The sequence below is a fragment of the Lissotriton helveticus genome, chromosome 2_1 (assembly GCF_964261635.1).
Source record: "Lissotriton helveticus chromosome 2_1, aLisHel1.1, whole genome shotgun sequence".
In the NCBI taxonomy this organism is placed as follows: Eukaryota; Metazoa; Chordata; class Amphibia; order Caudata; family Salamandridae; genus Lissotriton; species Lissotriton helveticus.
This window is the reverse complement of record NC_136059.1, coordinates 459,561,389-459,585,572: the sequence shown is the minus strand read 5'-3', so window position 1 is coordinate 459,585,572 and position 24,184 is coordinate 459,561,389. Positions and strand designations below refer to the sequence as shown.

Below are 24,184 nucleotides of genomic sequence, written 5' to 3'. Positions count from 1 at the left end.
AATTACATTTCTTAATTAAAATAATTAAATTAAATACATTATTTTAAATAATTTAATTTAATTACAATTAAAAAAATATTTAAATTAAATTAATTTCATTATATTAATTAAATAAAATGAATTACAATTTTTATTAAAATTAATTTAAATAAATAGATTTAAATTTATTAAATAAAATTAATTACTATTTTAAAATGTATTTTAATTAAATTAATTAAATTAAATTAATTAAATTAACTTAATTACATTTTTTTTAAAAAGGTATACTTACCTATACTTACGATGTAATGCCATGCGTTGTAATAGCATCTGCTATGTAATGCCATGCGTTGTAATGGCATCCGATGTAATGGATCCTGCGTTGTAAAAATTCCGATGTAACGGAATGCGTTGTTATAAACCGCGTTGTAGTGACACCAATCCCCTTTTCCTGTGCTTAGGGCAGTCATCCATTCCCTGAAGGCCTGACTGTGCTTGGTCGGGTCTCCAATCGGAGATGGCATGGATCCTACTGCTCTGGTCAGAAACTCCGGTTGTCCTATCAAATCTTTCCAGCAGGGTTCCCCCTAGAGCAGACACGACTTCCTACCCAGGTTATTTATAGCTGTGTTAGCTGTCCCTGGGAGTTCGAAAGGAATATAGCTGTGGTCTGTCCATGTTAATACTTGGGGTGTTTTACCTTGAGTGTCTCTAGGTTGGAGTAGATGCAATCAAGAATATGACCTGCCTTGTGCGTAGTGATGGTTGTGAGTATTTTTAGGCCTAGGACATTCATCGTGTCCGTATAATATATCGCAGCCTGGTCTAAGGGGGAGTCTAGGTGTATATTAGCGTCTCCCAGGATTGTAAAATTGGCCGATTTAAGGGCTAGATCACTAATAGCTTCTCCAATGCTTTTCGTGAAGTCTGTATGAGTCCCAAGTGGCCGGTATACTAGTGCACCTGAGAAGGTAAATGAGTCATGTACCTTTATTGCAAAGCCTATGCTTTCCGCGCCTTTAAGGCCTGGAATCGTAAAGGTCTGGCAGTTTAGCGTATCTTGGTAGACAATTGCAATGCCTCCACCCCTCTGGTTAGGTCTGTCCTTTCTGGAAATGAGGTATCCCGGTGGGAGGGAGTTCGTGACATCAGGGTTACTGTTTGGTGTCAGCCATGTTTCTGTCATGAACAGGCAGTCCAGCTCCCTTTCAGTTATTAGGTCAAAGATGTGTGGGGCATGCTTACCCATGGACCTAACATTGATGAGTCCGCAACGTAGGCTTTTCATTCGTCTGTGTGACTGGGTGCTCTCATTGTCGTTTGGTCCGAAGCTGTTTCTGCATGTCCTACAGCTCCATGGTCCACCCCAATTTGCCATATTTAGTGGCTGAGCGCAGATAGTTGGGCCAGGGTTTAACCCTACTAAGGTTTCCCTTGTATATTGCATGATTTGACCAGGGGGTTTGGCCCTGGGCCCGGTCGAGGCGCGGACGGGCGCGGATGGACGCAGACGGGCTTACCTTTGGCGCACCTTCGGTGCGCCGCCGGTGAGCCCGCCGCGCGTGCCCGCTGCGCGTAGGGGGGAGCATGTTCTTTTAAGACTTGCCGTATGACCTGAAGCCCGTGCGCACCGGAAGTCTCCTTACTTCCGGTGTGTGTCCAAGGTAGAATGCCGTCCTCCCTCCACTACAAGCCGGCCTAGTGTCGGTGGTGGACCGGGGAGGTGGCGAAAGGTAGGGCAGATTGTTTTTAAAAGGTGACAGAAACGCAAATAATAATAGTGCAGTTATTCCATTAAAAACAGTTGAATTATTACATCAATTCAAACAGTTAAGCTTTACGGGGCAATTTGGCAAACCACGTTCAAATTATTAAATCAATTTAATTCTATGCGTCCAAAGTTAAGTTTTTACCAGCGCAGGCAGCGCAACAGCGAGGCAGAGCCCTCAGTTTGATTCCTATCTGGCGTGTGCCGGGAAATCATCCCCTTTTGTACCGATCTCCAGCAGCTAGACCGCTGACCTGAGGCCCGTGCGCACTGGAAGTCTCCTCACTTCCGGTGTGTGTCCAAGGTAGAATGCCGTCCTCCCTCCACTACAAGCCGGCCTAGTGTCGGTGGTGGACCGGGGAGGTGGCGAAAAGGTAGGGCAGATTGTTTTTAAAAGGTGACAGAAATGCAAATCATAATAGTGCAGTTATTCCATTAACCCCTTCCGTGCGGCCGCGATTCCCCCCGTGTGCGGCCGCGGAACGAACAGGGCGGGGCCGTGACGAACCCCAGTCGTCATCAGCACACGAGCACCGTGGAGCGTGACGGCTGGGGTTCGTCACCAGCATGGAAGGGGTTAAAAACAGTTGAATTATTACATCAATTCAAACAGTTAAGCTTTACGGGGCAATTTGGCAAACCACTTTCAAATTATTAAATCAATTTGATTCTATGCGTCCAAAGTTAAGTTTTTACCAGCGCAGGCAGCGCAACAGCGAGGCAGAGCCCTCAGTTTGATTCCTATCTGAGTGGTAGGACTTGCGGTTCCGGTACATGTATGCTGTCTCAGCGGGTGGGCAGATGTGGATGTGGGTACAGTCAATGTAGCCAATTACATGGGGGAATTGCACGGTGTTATAGAAGTTAAGCTTTGTTTGGTTTAAGTCCTGTTGGGTGGTTGGGAAGGTTATGTGGTGGTGCATCCGGCTCAGCATGGCGTCCAGGAAACTCCGTAGGCAGCGTGAGAGTGTGCTCTGGGAGATCCCTCCTGCATATGCAACTATCCCCTGGAAGCTTCCGGAGGCCAGGAGGTGCAGGCAGCACAGGACCTGGACATGGGTGGGCACGGCATTGGTCCTCCTTGTTGGATGCTGCATCAGGGGGTCAAGGTCTTGGCTGAGCTTAGTTATCATTGCCCAATTCAGCCTGTATTTGGAGTAGATCTCCTCTTCAGTCTGGCCCAGGAGTGTTATCCGCAGCTGGAAGATGCGCTCCTGGATCCTGCGTTGGTTCCGGACTGCAGCCTGGAGCCTCATCCGCCTTGCCACGATGTATAGACCTGGCATTGTGAATGTCCTCATGCTCCTACTGTGTCTCCATAAGTGTGTTTGTTTTACCCCGCCCCTGTTTCTTGTTAGTATTTTTTTTTTTTTTTTTACCAATTGAACTTCATGGTTACCACCTGGTTTGACTTCTCCTTAAATTGCGACTCGCATTTAGCGATTTTGTTTTTTCCCGCAATTTGCAATGTTTGATGAATTGAATTTGCGATTTATTTGCGAATTCGCAGAATAAGTGGAAAATCGCTGTTACAGATTCGCTAAGGGGGTTCCACATTGATTTTGCGAAATTAAGTTTTTGAATTCGCAATTTACTGTTTGTTTGCTTAATGAATTGCGGGAGCCGTAATTGCGATCGCAATAGCTGTTTTGCAGCTATTGCGATCGCAATTTCGGTTGATGAATCTATGCCTATATGTACAAAAGACACCTGTGGTAAACTAATGCAGCTCTAAAGAAGCTCACCCCTGGACAGGTGTCTGCTCAAGATAAATGTTCTTGGTCTTTAGAAAACTAGGCTAGCTTGGGATACAGAAAGTATACTGTTCATTAATCTCTGCCCCCACGGCCTGTCACACCATACACGTGATAACTCCCAGGCTAAAGGCCCAATGCATAGAGCATGGGCGGAATTCAGAAACCAAACAGAAAGAAGTAGGAAATGAGTGTTTGGGTTTCCTCTGGTCTCGGTTTCATGATAGCCCATTTATATTCCCACTTGTTTCTAGTTGCACGTTGCCCATGGCATGGACTTGTGGGTGGCGTCATGTGACCATTACCGGCATCGGCGTGGTAGCTCCAGCTCCACATGAAGTTTGTCCCAGGTTAAGTTAGCTGGATGTGGGCTGCGTGGCCAGTGCACCAGTCCCTGCCCTCCTTCTTCCTGCCTCTCTCCTGTCCTGACCCGGGCCGGGCAGTGACATTGTACTGGTTTGTTGCAGTGCCCCGTGCCCGGCGCCGGAGGCATGATTGCTGAAGGCAGACCTTGGACTTGTCACTTAGTTGTTCACTTCGCAGTCCACTTCATATGCATGAAGTAAACTGTGAAGTGAGTGAATCACTGAGTGACGATTCCAAGACCTGCCCGGAGCAATCATGCCTCCGGCGACAGGTACTGTGTGCAAGTACAAAGCCACTGGCCAGGAGGAGATGGAAGAAGGGCAGGTGCTGTGCAGGGCCTGCCTGTACCTTGACTAAAACACCGGATTTTAGCAGTGCGGCTGCGCGGCCTAGTCTCCATCAAATTGGGGGCTGCCCACACGCACCATTACCCGAGATACCCCGAGCAGCTCCCTAATTACCAGTAGGAAACAATTTACAAATTACGAGGAGGCCTTTGAATTTGATGAACTCATGTGGGTGCAGAAGAGAACCAATAAAACAACAAAGAAGGTCAAGGGGAAATATTTTATGACCATCCACTGATATTATCCCCTAGAGCAATGAAAGAACAAAAGATATCAGGAGGTCAATCAATATGAAGTGCATAAACTGTCCAAAAAATACAGTGTTTCATTGGGGAGCAATCACAAAGTCCATATGGAAATGATACAACGTGACCATCAATTGATTCCCATCAGATACCCATCCTGTGCCGCCCTACATCATTTGGGATCCTTCAACCAAGAGTTGTGAGATGTAACCACAATCAAACTGAGTGATATGCCACCCAATCAAACAGACAGGATCTACAATTGAGGGATTACTGTAAATTGCATCAGGAAGGTAAATGACTAGCAGTGCAACAGAAAATAAGTGAAATAATGGTGCTTAGAACGTGAGTGATATAAAATGGGTTATGAAAGTGGAAAAATATGATTTAATAGTATCCTATCCATACCCAATGCTAAAAGAACAGTGCAAGGTAGTGTTAAACAAATAGCTACCCGGATGGTAAAGAGGTCAACATGTTTCTGCGGTAACGTGGAGTCTCGAGATCTCCGCCTGCTTCATCAGGACCTATATTTATTGCTACTGCTTCAGTGTTTAAGAATTGGAATATATGAAAAAAGTGTCACCTGAAATTCGCCAGTACAGAAGATCCAGATCATCACAGTGGCAAAGCAGGGCAAAAAATAAAATAAAATGCAATGAAACACCTTAACATTTGCGACAGTTTGCAAACCACATAGTTTATGTGTAAAATTATAAATAGCTAATAGTTTTATTAGTCAATGGGTCTCAAGTTAGTAGACCTATTAGATTGAGTGCCATTTTTATAGCAAAAAATGTTTAAACAGAATTGTATTTTGAAACCAACAAAATAGCTTCACTCACCCAAATTATGGGGAATGTATACCCCACCTCACCTGGCTACAGCGCAGGTATAGACGGAGCACCGCTCTGGGGAGAGGAGGGGAGAGAGGAAACAAATAGAGGAAAGATATAAAACTGTTATCAGTGCATCAATTTCATGTAAAGAAAGCCGATCGTACTTTCAGGGCTAATGTGTTTAATCTCATTTATCCATTAGCTACAGCAGTAGCCTATTCATCACTCCTGAAACATCGTCGTTAATGAGATTATCCACTAGCTACACACCATGACTAGTCAGCGAAAAAATGGAGGCTCTGGAATGGACTAGTCATTTCGTTCGTCACAAGTATATGATTGCCCCGGTGTAACTCGTGTTGTATTGTAAGCTACACCGATCATGTCGGGCAGACCGCCAACAGAGTTAGAGCAGATAATAGTCATGCAAGGTCTAAAACGGAATGAAAAGCGGAACGCATTTCACGCGTTCTAAGTTTAGCAACAATTTGTCAAGGCCCCCACCATCCTGCTTACCTGTCCGTCGGTACTCCGGACATCCGTCTAGGCTGTCGTGGAGGGAGGTAGCCGTACGGACAGGAAGCAGGCTATTGAGGTCGCGCAAGGAGTGCGTGGTGACGTAACCCTACGTGGAACATATCGGGCCAGTAGGGAATTGCAGTTTATTCCCAGGTTCGAACAGGAAACAGGCTGTTTGTTTACATTTAGGCGTGGCGTGCTGAAATCGCACATACAGCGCGTCATGACGTTTAACTACGTGGAGCTTAACGGGCCAATGGGGAAATGTAGTTAATTACGAGTGTCGGACCCCAATGACTAGTTAATATTACAAATCACTGTTTAAATCTTAGTCTAGCAGGCATCATGTGGTGTCTATGAATTAGATGCCCTGGTGCCGAGACTCGAGTAATTGTAATCAAAAAAACGATGCAGGTCTATGTTAGATTACTAATGTTTAGAAAATAATTCCAAACAGAAAAAAATATTCCAAACAAAAAACATCTTAATAATTCATTTTCTCTGTGAATCCCCAAAGTCTAACACGATTTCAATGTTCTTATTAGAGAACCATGATATTGAGGTCCTTCTTTCTAGAAAAGAATATTATTATGTGTAAGCACTGTTCCCTAGAGAACACATGGTAGTGTCTGAATGATTATTCTTATCCATATGTTTTCCTGCAGGAAAAGTCCGAATTTACTTATTTAACAGTGATACAGCTGGATTGCAGTCTCATAGATAGCATATAGGACATGAGAGATTGATAAATGTCTACAATGACATCCATGGAATGTCATCATTCAATCCTGACTTGTGGGTTTGTAATTTATACACCCATCTTTGTTCTCGTTTGAAAAGGAACATGCTGGTGTCGACAATATGCACTGGAATTATTGGTTGTTCCAGGACTGTCCACCTTATATCTGTCAGAAGATGTTGTGCCAGTAAGATATGACTCGTGAGTCTTGTGGCCAGTTTGTTACACCTTATAGAACTTTTGTGTTCAGATATTCGCAGCTTAACTTTGCGAGTTGTCATACCGACATACATCTTGTTGCACGGACACTTGATCAAGTAAATTAAGTTTGCACTATTACAGTTGGTGAACTTGCGTTGTACCCAAACTCGTTCTAAACCAATGTCAATTGTTGTTGTTTTTGATGTCTGGGGACAGGCCGCACAATGTCCACAGGGATGGTGTCCTGTAACCGTAGGCATGTCCCACAGAGTGCCTACGGCTCTCGGTATCTCACTTTTTGGTCTTGTGTGGACAAGTCTATCCTTCAGATTTTGTGCTCTCTTATATGCGAAAAGCGGAAGGGGTAAAGTATCTTGTCCAGTATTGAGAATACACCAGTGTCTCTTCACAATCTTAGTAATTTGGTTTGAAAAGGTACCAAATGTGCTCACGCATGTCATGCGTTCAGTCTTGGGTTTCAGAGGTAGGATTTCGAGCAAGCTGGCACGATTGTTGTTTGCAGCTCTTTTTTGTGACTGCTGAATAAGGTTTTTTGGATATTCTTTGAGTGCCAGATCTCTAGATAGACATTGAGCATGTGTTTGGAAAGATACGCGGTCAGAGCAGTTCCTCTGTATGCGCAAAAATTGCCCATAGGGTAGATTGTCCCGTAGGGACTTTGGATGGCAACTATTGTAATTAAGCAGTGAATTGCGTGCCATTGGTTTGCGGTAGAGTTCTGAAGTCAAACCGTTGGATGTTCCGTGAATGAGCAGATCTAAAAATGCCAAACTCTGTGAATCGAATTCCATAGTAAATTTCAAGAAACGATTCCTTTTGTTGATCCACTCATGGAACTCCTGTAGCTGTGTAACACTACCACGCCACACGACGAAAATATCGTCGATGTAGCGCTTCCACGTTCGCAGACACCCTAGATGGGGATTGGTGTCTGCGAACACATGCTCCTGCTCGAAGTGATGCACATACAGATTAGCGAGACTTGGGGCAAAAACGCTGCCCATGCTGGTCCCGCTAATCTGTAAGTAGAGGCTGTCCTCGAACCGGAAAAAATTCTCGGTCATAGCTATCGTCGCTAAGGTCATGATCACACTGACAGGTGTTATGGAGTTAAGATCTCTGGCTGATAGCAATGTCTCTATGACCTCCAAAGTCTCAGTTTGAGGGATGGACGTGTACAAACGTTCAACGTCAAATGACACCAACAGATCAGTTTGTATATTAAAATCAATACTAGGCAATAACCTCAGCACATCCTTCGTATCCTTAAGAAAAGTAACGACGATGTTTCAGGAGTGATGAATAGGCTACTGCTGTAGCTAATGGATAAATGAGATTAAACACATTAGCCCTGAAAGTACGATCGGCTTTCTTTACATGAAATTGATGCACTGATAACAGTTTTATATCTTTCCTCTATTTGTTTCCTCTCTCCCCTCCTCTCCCCAGAGCGGTGCTCCGTCTATACCTGCGCTGTAGCCAGGTGAGTTGGGGTATACATTCCCCATAATTTGGGTGAGTGAAGCTATTTTGTTCGTTTCAAAATACAATTCTGTTTAAACATTTTTTGCTATAAAAGTGGCACTCAATCTAATAGGTCTACTAACTTGAGACCCATTGACTAATAAAATTATTAGCTATTTATAATTTTACACATAAACTATGTGGTTTGCAAACTGTCGCAAATGTTAAGGTGTTTCATTGCATTTTATTTTATTTTTTGCCCTGCTTTGCCACTGTGATGATCTTGATCTTCTGTACTGGCTAATTTCAGGTGACACTTTTTTCATATATTCCAATTCTTAAACACTGAAGCAGTAGCAATAAATATAGGTCCTGATGAAGCAGGCGGAGATCTCGAGACTCCACGTTACCGCAGAAACATGTTGACCTCTTTACCATCCGGGTAGCTATTTGTTTAACACTACCTTGCACTGTTCTTTTAGCATTGGGTATGGATAGGATACTATTAAATCATATTTTTCCACTTTCATAACCCATTTTATATCACTCACGTTCTAAGCACCATTATTTCACTTATTTTCTGTTGCACTGCTAGTCATTTACCTTCCTGATGCAATTTACAGTAATCCCTCAATTGTAGATCCTGTCTGTTTGATTGGGCGGCATATCACTCAGTTTGATTGTGGTTACATCTCACAACCCTTGGTTGAAGGATCCCAAATGATGTAGGGCGGCACAGGATGGGTATCTGATGGGAATCAATTGATGGTCACGTTGTATCATTTCCATATGGACTTTGCAGAAGAGAACCACCTGGTTCTCATTTAACTTGCTGAACTGACATGTATTCACCTGTAAATTACTTCATCAGATTTTAATATTCTAAATGGTAATTGGTCCCTGTAGAAACAAAGAGGCAGTTTGAGGCGATTTTTTTCACATTATGTTTCGAGAGAACTGAAGGTTAGCATTGTTGTGTATGTATGTTTACAATTTAGGTTCATCTTGCCAAGGACCCAGTTATACACACTGGGATGTTTCTTGGACGATTCATTGTTTCCAGCTGTGTATTTCGAGTAGATCAACTGAAGTAAACCACAACTCCCAGAATGCAATAAATTGTTAAGTGAAAACTAAGGCTCTGTGTCCTGGGTGATGTAAAGTCATCTGGTAACTTGACCCATAATCCATTGAGTTTGAGGAACGATATGCTCGTTTGGGACCATTGCCAACCACTCACTCTCCGATCAGTCAGTGAGGTTTAGCCGCGGATGAGAGAGCAAAATAGCGCCAGCAGAGGTCAAAGCACAGGGACACGGCCAGCATTGACTCAGAAAGTCCCGGGGAGCTACCAAGGATATCCAATGTGGCGTGTGCCCAGCCCCTTCTGCTTGCTACGGCTAGCTTCCCTATTATGTGTCACTCGAGCTTCTCTTCAGTTAAATGACGCCCACAGAGTATACATTCTCCTGCCATGTGCCACTTCTGTTACAACCAGTCAGCACAGCCTAGTTCTTGCATGCAGGAGCCACTAGCTGTTCAGGGCGGGGTGGGTGCAGTGCACACATCACCCTCGCCAATGCATCACTAGGCCTCCTGGGCACACACATTGCCGGCTTTGACTCTGCCCCAAACAAAATGTAGTTCCTGAGGCTGTTCCTGAAAAGACTGAACACGGGGATCAGATAAAACATCATTTTCACTGATTCAGGGCACTTTTACACATGCCAACTGCCGTTAAAAAATTGTAAAAAAATATATACTGGCTCAATGTTGCTTTTATAGAAGTTGGTTAGAGGAGCGGTTTGTGCTAGTCGGTCAGAGTAAATGCTGCCCACGCTTGGACCACTGCAGGTGTTTGTTTCTGCAATGTACTGTCAATGCAAATGTTACTTTTGCACTGGACTGTCAGTGACAATGTTTTTTTTACACTGCTTTTCTGTGTAAACATTGTTTTTGGACTGGATCCTAAGTGGGAAAATAATGTTTTAACCCTGGTGTTTCTGTGTAAATGTCGTTTTAGTACTGAACTGCCAGTGCAAATGTTGCTTTAGCATTGGGCTGTCACTACTAAAGTTGTTTTTGCAATGAACTGCAAGTGCAGATGCCATAGGCCCTAGGTTTTCTTGATTTTACTGCTGTAATGTAGTCGTTCCTTACAAACTTACGGGAGCGAGCGATACTCTTCTGGCCAATATGAATGTGCGACTAGACAAACATTCATTTGCAAATGGGCGCACTTGTCATGAGCATTGTGGTACAAACAATGGTATCTTGAACATTTTAGTACATGTTTTTTGGCGAGTAAATGGCTGTTGGTCTTTTGCCTAACCAGCGTTATCGCATGATTCATGCCTTACCTTTTTACATTTTTCTCGGCAAAGGCGTGCCCTAAATTGAGCAATTGAATATCGTTCTTCTGATGCCTAAATAGTTCAACATCCGTAGAGATATGTTTAAAAGGCGATTAGCAATTGTAATGACTTATTAATTCTAGTGCATATATTTTGCTTCCTTGAAAATATCTCTTTTTTCTAGCCAAATTGTGGCGTGACAGTATATTGGTGATTTACTCACCTGTCTTGTGGCATGATCTGCGGAATTTTATAGACAGATATAGCCCGCTTGAAAGTCTCTCTACCCTGTGGTATAATTATACCAGGTTCGCCCAGCATTTATTTCTAGTAAGTGCTTGATAAACTAGCACTGCTTGTCTCAGTTCTTTGATGTATACATGCAAGTTGTTTCATATGGAATTTTCTATTGCAGTGAAAATTCCTGAAACACTGTTCGAACGCTTGAAAGCAATAAAGCGTTGGAGTGCTTTTAGAAATACGCAATTTTTCATTGTCTATAGTCACCTAGGCGTTGGGGTTCTTCTGCACCTTTTCTTATTTACTTCTCACGTGGTGTGCTATAAGGGGTTCTTTTTCTCACTCCAGAAGCTTACTTTTATTTTAACATGTGACCCATATATGTATATATTTATTTTTATTATACAGAATTTTGGATGCTCAACTGACTTTGCAAGTCCTGATGGTGACCGTATGATTGTAGTGCGGTCGAAACACAGTCGACGCATATGTGGCCATAACATTAACAAAGGACACATTATTTTGTTTCTTGTTGTTCCCTCTGTATGACGCGTATTTTTTCGTTTGCCACTTGTCTGGTTTGTAATACACATACAGCCAGATTCATGAAGCCAAAATCGTCTCGCAAAGGGCCAGATTCTGAGAATCTGGCCCTTTGCGAGCGCTTTTTTTGCATTTGGGATTCATCATCCCAAATGCAAAAATTGCAAATTTAGAAATCGCTAAAGTGCGAATAATTGCATTTAAGGAATCTCAATTTGAGATTCCTTAAATGCAATTCATGAACCATTGTAGAATTGCGAATTCGCAATCTGGGGCCGCTATTTACCGCGAAGTCTGACTACGTGGTAAATAGCGAAAACTTAGAAAAATGCACTTTAGTGCATTTTTCTAAGTTGTATGTCACACACACACATGTCCTTTGGACATGTGTGTGCGCAACACCAGTGTAAATTACCATTTCAGGGGTGCTACAGGGTGTCCTTTGGACACCCTGGCACCCTTGAAATCGCTTCCTTATTTGCGATTCGCTAATTGCTAATCGCAAATAAGGAATGACTCCCCATTCATTCCTATGGGCCTTTAGGCCCATAGGAATGAATGGGAAAGCCATTCCTTATTTGCGATTTAGCAATTAGCGAATCGCAAATAAGGAAGCAGTAGAAATTTCAAAAAATATTGCGATTTCTACATGCATCCCGTTTTGTGAGTCTTTAATAGCGATTCCTTAATAATCGCTATTAAGGACTCGCAAAACCTGAGCATGATGAATCTGGGGGATTGTCTCTTAGTACCAGCATATTGTATTGAGCGCCAGTGACTTAGCTGTTTTTAGCATATATTAATTGTAATAAATTTGCTTATTTTTTGATAATTACTTTGTATATGGGTCTCTCTTCTCTCTTCGTTTTACTTCTTTTTCTAATTAACTATTGTTGGGGTTGGTTGTTTATAATTTGTATTTGTCTGTAAGTATTGCACCCTTTTTTAGTAAATTGCTTCTTGAACCACTGTTTGGATTAGATATTGACTGCCCCTGGTTCAGGTGGTTAGGGCCGCCCCTGTGTTTGGCATTTTATAAGCCACGCAATATTGATTTGCGTGGCCTTGCATGGTTTAGTAAATTAACAGTAATGCAAGGCAGCACATAGCAGTGCCTTGTATTACTTTGCTTCCGGTAGGCATTATATGAGGAAACATGGGCATTCCTGTACATCCACCCATGTATTTTGACCAAAAACTAGATTTACAAAGACTTGTAAACCTGGGTGTGCCCCAAACTGGTGCACCTACCTGGCAGAGACATAACAAGGAGAAATATCTTCTGTTGTCTCATTACTTATTCTTTCCATGTATGCTGCATTCTGCAGCACACTTTAGAACGAGGCAGATGCCTCTAAAGATTGGTACACTTTCTGCACAAAATCAATCCTGCTCGTAATGAAAGCCCCCTATCACTATGGCACAAGGGTGCATGCATTAGGGCTAGGCAACCACAAGTGCGCCAGATCATATGCAAAGCTGAACAGATCCATATCTTCTTGAATTGGCAGCTATTCAATTCTTTCCCTTTCACGAAACGAAGTGCACTGATTTGCCTTGCTGCACTGCATTGTGTGAACTATTAGTAAATATTCTCCTCAGTGTAATGTTTCACAAAATATCAGAATACTGTTTAAAGTACAACCGTCAATCAGAGGTTCTATACATGCTGTCTGGCGATCAGCAGCGTGTGGTGTATTTAACATAATGTAAGAAAACAAAAGATACACAAACTATTGAGCCTCCATGACTGTAGATAATTTCTAAACATCAAGGAGAAAGCTAACTAGACATACACGCCCAGATTTACTAAGGCTGTGCACTGACGCAATGTGGCATGAAATATTTACTATCCAGCACAACAAGTGTTTTGTGATGAAAATCTGCTCTCTCTTCAGCGCAAAATCAAATCAGTTGCACACTGCTTTGTCTCAGTGGGGTGTTATTTGGACAGATCATTGCTCACATGCATGGGTTTTTATGGAAACCTGATCTACTGAGATAGCCAGACCTGACTTTGCATCAATATCTAATGCCTATATGAAACAGGAGTAAAGAAGAGGAAATGTGTTCATTTCCTCAAATCACCAGCACATTGCATGTGTGTTGAAGTGCACACCTAATACATGGGGCACCTCTGAGTTTGTCTAGGGATAGGAATTTGTACTGCAAGTGTATGCCCCTAGTAAAAACTTATGTTGCACAGTGCACACTCACCTCTCCACCAAAGTGTGAGATTATGCATCATGCAAGGCATACTTGTTAGAGCGCCAGAGCAGGCAAAGACTGCAGAAGCAGGCAAATCTTAGTAGAAATATTTTGCTACTTGCACACTGGCAATGGAATAATTGATGGACAGAATGCTAAACAATGCAGACATTCACCCCCAGTGACAAAGATCTGGGTTTAATCCATCGCTCATTTCCGCCCACACCACCCCAGTTTGGACCCAGCCATATACAAATCAGTCTTGACCTTGTTCCACATGGGAACAGTCTAACCCGAACTGCCAAGCCACATCCTCCCTAGACCAGAAACAAGCATCCTGGGACCAGTCCCGGGGGATTACCCATGGCGACAAAAGCGATTGATTAAACCCGGATCCTTGTGACTGGGGGTGAATGTTTGCATTGTTCAGCATTCTGTCCATCATTTATTCCTTTTGCTTTTGTCACCATAAGTGGGAAGGGTATGCCCAGACGGGGGTCCTGTGCTCACTGCACCACTAGATTCAAGCTAGCCTGTCTGATGAGGGGTGATGCCCCAAAACTGGTCCCAGGATGCTTGTTTCTGTTTCCAGAAAGACCTGGCTTGGCAGTTCGGGCTGGACTGTTCCCAGGAGGAAGAGGGTCAAGACTGATTTGCATACGGCTGGATCCAAACTAGGGTGGTGAGCAAATGAACAATGGATTAAACCCAGATCATTGAGCCTGGGGGTGAATGTTTGCATTGTTCAGCATTCCGTCCATCATTTATCTGTTTTGCTTTTGTTGCCCTTTTCTTTTGTTGCCCTAAGTGGGACGGGTATGTCCAAATGTGGGCCCAGTGCTCACTGCCCACTAGAGTCAAACGAGCCTGGCTGATGAGGAGTGATGCCCCAAAATCAGTCCCAGGATGCTTGTTGCCGTTCCAGAGAGGACCTTGCTTGGCAGTTCGGGCTGGACTATTCCCATGAGGAACAGGGTCAAGACTGATTTGCATATGGCTTAGTCCAAACTGGGGTAGCTTGGGGGCACAAGAATGATGGATTAAACCCATATCCTTGTGACTGGGGGTGAATGTTTGTATTGTACTGCATTCAATCCATGATTTTTCCTCTTGCTTTTGTTGACCTAAGTGGGAAGGGTGTGCCCAGATGTGTTTACCGTGTACAATGCTTCACTAGATTCAAGCTAGCTTGGCTAATGAAAGTTGATGTCCCGAAACCAGTCCCAGGATGCTTGTTTCTGTTTCAGAGAGGCCATGGCTTGTCAGTTCGGGCTGGACTGTTCCCATGAGGAACAGGGTCATGATTCATCATTTGGTCCTTTTGCTCTTGCACAATGCAGCACAAAAAATGTTGCTGCATTGCATGAAAAATTAGTAAATCTAGGCAACAAATTAGTAATAAATAAGACAAACATATAAGCCATGGACTCACTTTTGCTTTTTTCGTAGGCAGATCACCCCAATAAAAACTGCAAAGAGCACAGGCACAATAATTGCGATAACGTCTTCTTTAGCTGTAGAGAGGAAACAGTCATTTAGTTTCACACAAAGTTCATACCTTCACAAACTAAAAGGGTTCTGCTAGAGGAGTAAAAACCACTGATAATGACCACTGATATTTAGAGATGCCAATAGTGGCCATGAAAGTGAAGATAATTAATGTGGTTAATAAATGTTACTGCATATAGAGCGTAGGGAAAAAACATGACCTTTGGGGATCTCAACACTGGCCCTTCGAAATGGGTGCCTTACCCTTGCTGGTACATCATGTTCTCAATTTGGGCTTCATGGTGGAAGAACATCTATCGATGAAACAACAAGTCACCAAGGTGTCCTCTACCTGTTTTACTGTGTTAAAATGGTTGAAGAAGATGTTATGTGCGATTCCCCTCTCTGCTCAGAGAACAGTAGTCCACGCCCGATTTTCCTCTAGGCTAGACTACGGCAATGTTCTTTATCTGAGCTCTAATAAAGCAATGATCCGGATACTTCAAGTGGTGCAGAATGCAGCTGCAAGACTGCTGTATCATGTGCCTAAGTCTTCCTCGGTCTCAGGCTTCCTTCGCGACCTACATTGGCTGCCTGTGGAGAACCAAGTCAAATTCAAAGCCCCGTGCTATATATTTAAAATTAAAACTGGAGTGTGCCCGAAATATTTGCAAAAACTAGTTCAGTGATATCAACCCTCGCGCCTTCGGCGCTCTGCCCAGCAGACTAGGTTTATTGTCCCAAAAATCAAACTCTCTCGCATGCGTGGTCGGTCCTTTTCTTATTTAGGGCAACCCTGTGGAATTATCTACCTTTCTCACTATGCGAGGAAACCGTGTATGGTGTATTCCGCAAAAGTTTGAAGACTTGGTTTTTCAATCTCTAATTCCTTTCTTTCATTCATTACCTTCTCTTTCCTACCGGTACGGCACCGGGAAACTCCTGGGGGTAGCTGTGCGCCCTACAAATTCAATTTAATAATAATAGAGATAGTGTAGGAAGCTGGCTCTGTCCATACTATACCAAAGTAAATATAGTCCAGGGAGTCCCCAGAGGTATAGCAAAGAGACTAAATTAGGTAAGTACAAACAACTCTCTTTGTGGTAGTGTGGGCTAACAGTTAGGCTTATCCAGGGGGTGTGTTAACCATTTATTGTATTCACTCAATCAAGGACTGAAACACACACTCCAAGACAGAATCTAGACCAATTAGGTAAGTAAAATAAAAGGTATACTTATACTTTATTTTAAAACCCAGCATGTCCTAGCACAGGTAAGTAAAACATATGTTCAACATACAAGACTGTTCAAGGAAATGCAGTTGTGCTTGAAGTTGTAATTGTTACAGGTTTGTATATGCTTTGAAAACAGTTTAAATGACGCAGTAATTACTTTTAATTACTCTTGGATTACTTTGAGTACTGGGGGTTGTATGCCTAGATACCACTCCTTAGGATCTCTAAATACAAGGTAAGTACGACTTTTTACACTCTGCAATAGAAATCTATTTTCTTTCATACAACACAGTTCAACACAGACATTTTTCAGGCCCAAAATCTCCTTACATGGGTTCCAATATGGACAAAGTGTTAGCGGTTTCACAGGTAAGTATACGACTTATGAGGGTGAGTTTTGGGGGATAGGACCAAGGTTCCCTAAGGTCTAGATGGGCACTCAAGTCGCACCATCAGCAGCACTGGGGTGGCCGGGTGCAGAGTGCAGCGGCCCAATGTTAGCCAATGGGGCTAAGGGGGCCTCCGGTTAGGGAGCTGGCTACTGTGGTGTGGGAGCAGAGCTCCTGGGGTTAAGGTCAGCACCGCAGGGGCCAACGACCAGCACAGGAGCTGCACCACCAGCAGCGCTGGAACGGTCAGGTGAAGGGTACAAAACAGGCATCGGCACCTTGTGCTTTACAATGGAAACCTTAGGTTTTACAAAGATGCTGCAAACTCGGCCAGGGAGGCGTCCTGAAGGTGACCAACTGATGGAGAGGTAAGTAGGGATCAGGGGAGATGCCTGACACCGTCAGTTGGGCCACCCAAGGCCATGGGGTGTCAGGTGCGTCTTCTGGCATCAGGATTACCAGCTGCGGTCTCGGTCGAAAGGACCCTTCAGGTGGAGGCCTTGGGCATCATCTTGAAGCTTGAAGGAACTTGGGGTTCACCAGATCCAAGGTCAGGGTCTCCTTGTGGTGTAGGGCCACTCGAACTTGGGCCGTGGACGTCGGTTGCAGAATCGCGGAGTCACTGGAATCTGGATTCTGCAGGTGAGGCTTTGTTTGAGCAAGTTCGGTGCTCACGGGAGACAGTCTGTAAGGTGCTTGCAGGGCAGGTCATCCGGGTTCTGGGGGTTGCTGGCTGCTGGACTCACTGGGATTCTTGCTGTAGGCAGGTCATAGACGGGAAAGGTCGTTAGGGCTGGGGCCAAAGCAGTTGGTGTCCTTTTCTCCTTCCTGGGTCAGCACGGCTCTTCAGTCTTTCTTCTTTCTTCCTCAAATCTAAGGAGGCAAGGTTTGGGGTCTCCCCTCGATACAAAATGTAGGGGCCTTAAAGGGGTGTGCAATGGGTCCCTCCATTGGGGTGGGTACACCCCCTATTATGCCACCCTCGAGTGGGAGGGGGCATGAGCCTCTTTCCTAATTGGCTGAGTCCCCTCATCTTCAAGATGGAGAGGACTGAGATGTGTGCTTCACCACGCCTCCCCCACCTGAGGGGTGGGGTTGGCAAAGGTGGGCACACCTCCTGTCCTAGCTTGGCTTTCCCACCGATTCTCCCACCCAAAGTGGGGTCAGGAAAGGTGGGAGCCAGTTGCTGGGTGCAGCAAAAGGCAGGGACAGCTTCCAAAGGTGGCAGCCCTTTGAAGCTTCCCCTTTCGTGGACCCATCACATCCTGGTGGAGGAGGCATGACACCTCTGACCAGGATGGGCTTTGTTTCTGGACCCAGAGAGTGGAGGCTGTCTACCCAGGGGTCCAGAAACCTGTCTGCTGATGGCAAACAGCGGGAATCAATTTAGGAATCACAACAGGGCTGGTCGATGCATTTTACATTAAATCCCACACTGGCATCAGTGTTGGTTTAATGTGCTGAGAAGTTTGCTACCAAACTTCCCAGTTTTTAGTAAAGCCATTATGAAGCTGTGGAGTTCATATTGACCAACTTCCAGACCATATACTCTTTAGGGCTTTTCTACACTTTAATGTCTAAGAATGAACTTAGACACTGTAGGGGTACAGGGTGCGTGCCTCTGTACCCTCACCTTAGGGCTAGTGCACCCTCCTAGAGGGCTGACTTACCTAGGCCTCAGGCAGTGGATTGCAGGCATGGCGACTCTTCACTTTTCTCTGTGCGAAAACACTCAGGGGCATATTATCAAGACAGGCGATACAATTATCGCCATTTTAGCTGCAGAAAACTGCCGCTACAACCGCGATAATGGGCTTGATAATATGCTCTATGGAAATCCAATTGAAGCCCATGTTAAATGTCCTTCACATTTAACATGGGCTTCAATTGGAATTCTATAAAGCATATTATCGTCGTTTTAGCGGCAGTTTTCGGCCGCTAAAACAGCGATAATTGTATCGCTTGTCTTGATAATATGCCCCTCAGCCTGCTGTGGCAGCATGTGTGTGTTAAAGTGGAGGGTCTCTAAGGGTGGCACAATAGGTGCTGCAGCGTTCCCTGGTACCCAAGGTATATTTTACAAGGGGCTTACCTGTGGCCAGGGATGTGCCAATTCTGGATAAAAAGATACAGTCTTGGGAAAGAACACAGGCCCTGGGAACCTGATTGGCAGGGACTCACGGCACAGCAAATTAGGTTGCATCAGTTGTCAGGCAAAAATAGATGGGTAACCATGCAAAAAGGGGCCCTTTCCTACAGATAGCTACTAAAATGTTCCATTATATCTACATGGTCAGTCAAACAAGAGACAAACGGGGAGTGAAAATGAGGAAAAACAAGTTCTAATGTGGCAGGTTAAGTTGGTTTTCTTTTAACCATTCTGAGATATAAAGTCGCGTGTCTCTACCAATAAAGCTACATCTTCACATATATGTATATCCAGGCAAGTGTATCTCTCCTGATCCAATAACATTTCAGAGGAAATACTCTCATTCTCAGATTCAAGAATTACTATGTAATAATAAACCCTAGAGAAATACTGTTCCCGCACTGTAAGGAAATGGCTCTTTTGTGTGGTCATCCCAAAAGTTTTGGAGTGATGCGCCTGGTTTTTCGACTCTGAGAGTGCTAACCAGAACTCACTGCCTTTGTCCTGACCTGAAAGTGTGTATGTTGAATTGACTTATATCTAATTGGAAAACGCTAACTTACTTGTAAGTTCCCTAGTAGATGGTACCCAGGGAATGTATGTTAGAGGCTCGTCACAGGGACTGTAGCACTGGTTATGCTGCCCTGGGTGTGAAATTGTAAAACATGGCTCCTAGTCTGTCACTGGAGACTGGAAGGGCAGTTTTAAAACAGCTACCTTGACTTTGCCATTTAAAGTATTGGCAAAGCCAAGTCCTGCCTTTTTAAAATATGTAAATCACCCTTAAAGAGCATAGGAAGCCCTAAGGTAGGGTTCTGTGTATTAGAGAGTGAAACATTTATTTTTTACACGTTCCTACAGTAGAAATCAGCAATTGTCATTTTTATAGTGGAAAAAGCTAGTAGCCTCATTGGTGATGTGGAGTTGAAGGCTGCCACATCAGCTCTTTAACTTCTGACTGGGACTACAAATGTTGGTACCGTAAGGTATCAAACAACTTGTTACCTTAAGCCTGACTTGATGCTCAATTGGAATTAATTTAACTTGTTGCATTCTGCAAATTTTACAAAGTTGCCACTTTGTTGCCCTAAATCCCCATGGGCAGATTTATCATTGAGTTGCATCGCCCTTGCACCGAGCAAGGGGCGCAAGAGCGACACAACTAATAAGTCAGATCAAGTCTGATCAAGCCCTGCTAGGCCACCTTGCATGTCCCTGCTTGACTGGATAAATCAAGATTAATGCAACACAGCGCAAGTCGCTGCATTGCGTTACTCTGCCCCAGGGAGGCATTTGATGGGTGTAGCATGGGTGTTCCCAAACATCCACCCGTGGATTTTGGTGCAGTCCCAGATTTATCATTACTGATAGATTTGGGAATGTGTCAAAATGCTAGCCTCCCCAGGAGTTTTTTCCTCTTTCTAAATGTACTGCATTCTGCAGCTCACATAGAACAAGGAAAATGCCTCACAGGATTGTTTTTGTGGATGGAAGTGTCATTTCCTGCACAAAAACATACCTGTCTGCAACACAGGTATCCTTACACCATGGCGCAAGGGTGACTGCATTGGGGCTAGGCTGCATATTGTACGCCAGTGACAGGAATACGCCGTATGCCCTTTACATTTCATGCAGTGCAGTAAGGGGGCTTTCTGTGCTGTGTGAAATAATGATAAATCTGCCCACTTGTGCCTGCCCTCAGTTGGACACTGGGCCTGTCTCTGAGACAGCCTTGTGCCCTCTTGGAGAGGCATGCAAACAACCTCAAGGAAAGGAGACAACTGAACCTTATGCAGGAGAGAGGTGTTACCTCTCCCTGGCAGGAAGCCACACCTCTGTTTTCCGACAAGGCAAACTTTAAAGAAGAAGCTGCCTTTCAAGGGCATTTGGCCAGATCTTCATATCACCGATTCTCATTGATGTCCAGCACCAAGGACCAGGACCCATTACTCAAAGTTGACCTGAGTTGGCTGGACCTAGGACAGGGGCGACTGGACTTTTGCCAGGACCAAAAGAACTTCTAGGGACGTCGACTCCTGTGGTAAGGAACATCTCACCAAGCCCATGGACCGAGGAGTAGCTGCAGGAAGAGTTCTATTGATAGCATTGCATGCCCCGCATTCTTGAGAATCTTCAGCATCCTGTATCCCTTACATCAGGACCACTTCCATTGGTGTCTTTGCAAGGAGCTAAAAGTGCCTGGAATTCACTGAAGATTGCTTCTTTCTTTGAGGTAAATGTTTATGTGGACCTTCCTAGGCCCCCTGACTGGTACTCGGCTGGAGGTGGTCGCCTTAAGTAACTTAAAGTAATCACATTGATAGTTACCCAGATTTTTGTTGCAAAGTTTCTCAGGGCCTGATTTAGATCTTGATGGTAATGGTTCTGGCAGCACTTTTCCATTGGATTTCCTGTCCGCCCACTCTATTTAGATGCTGGCGGGTCTTTGGACAAAAGACCGGTGTGTCGCCAACTCTGCCAGGCATGTTCACCCGCGTTGATGGCGCAATAGGCAAAAGTGGCTGTTGAAAAGAGGGCAGCCAGTTTGACCGCGGAGCCAATCATGATGTACCTTCCCGCCACCATGGCTATGGAGGCAAAACCAACACACCTGAGTTTGTGGATTGGAAGGGATACAAGGCAGAAACTCACCTTTTCTCACTTTCACACTTCCTTTTCCACTATGGATCCGATCTTCCAAGTCCTGCTTCTGCTGCTTGATGATGAAGAAAATCAACCCTGTGGTGGCCGGAATCAAAGGAAAGCCCCACTTTTACCTGTTCCCTTTTGGTGTGGGTGTTTACAATAGCTATGGACTTGTGCATTTTCAAATCTCTCTAACAAGCAAGAGCATACCAATATGCAATGCATATGTGTGTGTAATGCTGCCATTTAAGAAATGTAATGAAAAACACCTACATGATTACATTGTATTTCTAAATTTGGTGCAAGCTGCCTTAAAAAAAAGGGCACTTACACAAAAAAGAACATCAATCCAAAAATCAAAAAGTGACCATACAGGTGTGTTGAAATACATTGTGTAAATTGTCAAATTAATAACATGCATTGCACATCATTGGGATAAGTGAAATGTAACATATTGTAGAAATTGCACTAGACAAGGTGTAACATTGATTTTTTGATTACCTGTTAAATTAATGTAATTCCCAAACTTCAATCAGTTAACATATTAATCCATGTAACATTTCCCCTTTTCTAGTGCAATTCCTGGACTTTATCCATTTTCAATTGCCACATATTTTTTAAGGTGTAATGCACATTTGTTTATTCCTATGACTTGTCAAGTTGAAATAAACACACCTGTATTATTACTGTAATAAATTATTATAACATCTTTTTGTTGGTTCAAGTTTCCATTATCGCGATGAATACTTGCACCTTAAGTCAAATTACCATACATAGGGGCAGATTTACAAGCCCCTTGCGCCGCCGGTACATCACCTTGCGTGACGCACCGGTGGCGCAGCCTGCTAAGTGATATTTACAAGAACAGGTAAAGTAACCCTGCGTGACGTAACCTGTGCTTGTAAATATCGCCCTTGTTCACGCAACACTTTGCGTGTTAGGGGCGTGACATGGTTGTTGCTGTGGGTGGTCCCACGCAACATCCATGTCCACTGATGCATTTCCAGATTTGGAAATGCGTCAGTGTGATACACCACCCTAAGGGTTGCGTAGCGAGTTGCAACGAGGAGAAATGTCTTCATTACTCCTTGTTTTTCCCTCTTTATAATGCGTACTGTATTCTACAGCACGCATTGACACTGGAAATCCCCTCAATTGATTGTTTTTGTGCAGGAAGGTGGCCCTTCCTGCACAAAAACAATCACCCCACTACGCAGGCCTCTATGCACCATGTTGCAAGGGTGCCTACACCAGGGCATGGCAGCAGTTTGTGCGCTAGCGCTGGGGGAAGCACAGAGATGCGACATATTGTTGTAAATATGTCGCACCCCTGTGTTTCGAAACTAACGCAGCACAGCGCAGCAAAATGACTTGCGGCACCGTGCTGTGTTAGTTTCTTGTAGATCGGCCCAATACTATTTTAACCAGTGTATGATTCTAACAAAGTAGACAATTAAAAAATCTGTTTTATTTCTTGCCATAATGGTAATAAAAAATGTGTACTTCACATTGTAGTCCTAAACATTTTTAGAAATCAAACAAGTGCAAACGAATATTAATGTCAGGACAAACTTGGTGAAATGTACAACCTTTATTTATTAAAATCACAAGATATTTCTCTCATTTCTAATAATAAACAGAAAATATATACAAATGCCAATAGATTGTACTGTTTGCTCCTGTTGCAATCTTGCCTCCTATAGAGCTGCCAAGGGGAACCTCCTCAGGAAGGAGCATCTAGTGCGCACAGAGCAGACAACTCAATGATCTTTCTTGGGAGGGGTTGGTTTGGGAGTGGCGGGGTTGGGTTTCAGAGGGGTAGTTTTCAGTTTGGGTGGGGTGGTTTTGGGTTTGGCAGGGGTAAAGTTCAGAGTATTAATAAAAGCAGAACTAGGATAAAGGGTAGGAGGGGTGGGAGAGAACTGGGTTTTGAAGGTAGAAGGAGCTGGAGTGTGTGATGTGCATGTGTCTGTCTGTTGTGCTGTTGCATGCAGGTCTGGTGTATGTTTTGTACGTTTGGGTGTGTGTTTCCTGGCAGGTGTTTGGTATTCTGGTGAGTGTGGGTGTTTGCTTTTGGTTGGTGTTGTTGTGGGTATGGGCTGGGCTTGCGTGAGTGTGTATGTTTAGATGAATGTGCTGTTGAGGTGGTTGGTCTGGTGGTTGCTTGTGGGTGTGCTGGCGCTTGTGGATGTGGTGGTAGACATGGTTGTTGTGGTGGGTGTGGTGGTGGTTGTGGGTGTGGTGGTTGTTGGGGTTATGGTGTTGGGTGTGGAGGTTATGGGTGTTATGGTGGGTGTGGTGGTGGTGGTTTTAGTTGTGGGTGTTGTGGAGGTGGGTATGGTGGTGGGTGTGGTAGTTGTGGGTGTGGTAGTGGATGTGGTGGTTGTGTGTGGAGATGATGGGTGCAGTGGTTGTGGCGGTGGATGTGGTGGGTGTAGTTGTAGTGTTTGTATGTTGTTTGGGTGTGTGCTTGTGTTTCTTGGTGTGTTCGTGTGTATGTGTGCTGCTTGGGTCTGTTATAGTGGGTACATGCAAAGGAGTGAGTGTGCTTGGGACAGGCCTTGAAATTGGGAATAGGGATGGGGAAGGGGCCTGAGTTTGGGCACACGATTGGGCTAGTTGGGAGGCTGTGGTCAGTGAGGAGGTTAGACCTATACATCATCTCTACAGGCCAGAAATAGCACTATGAA

At 44.2% G+C, this 24,184-nt stretch overlaps 1 protein-coding gene across 2 annotated transcripts in view; it reads right to left on the bottom strand.

Annotated features, from left to right (window-relative positions):
• The window catches only part of IL31RA (interleukin 31 receptor A), a 1,277,572-nt gene that overhangs the window by 56,511 nt on the left and 1,196,877 nt on the right, over positions 1-24,184 (bottom strand). For both annotated transcript variants that reach the window (XM_078675103.1, XM_078675104.1), the window contains exon 14: positions 15,020-15,101. In XM_078675103.1, coding sequence (XP_078531229.1) covers positions 15,020-15,101 — 82 coding nt within the window. The remainder of the gene's footprint in view (positions 1-15,019; positions 15,102-24,184) is intronic.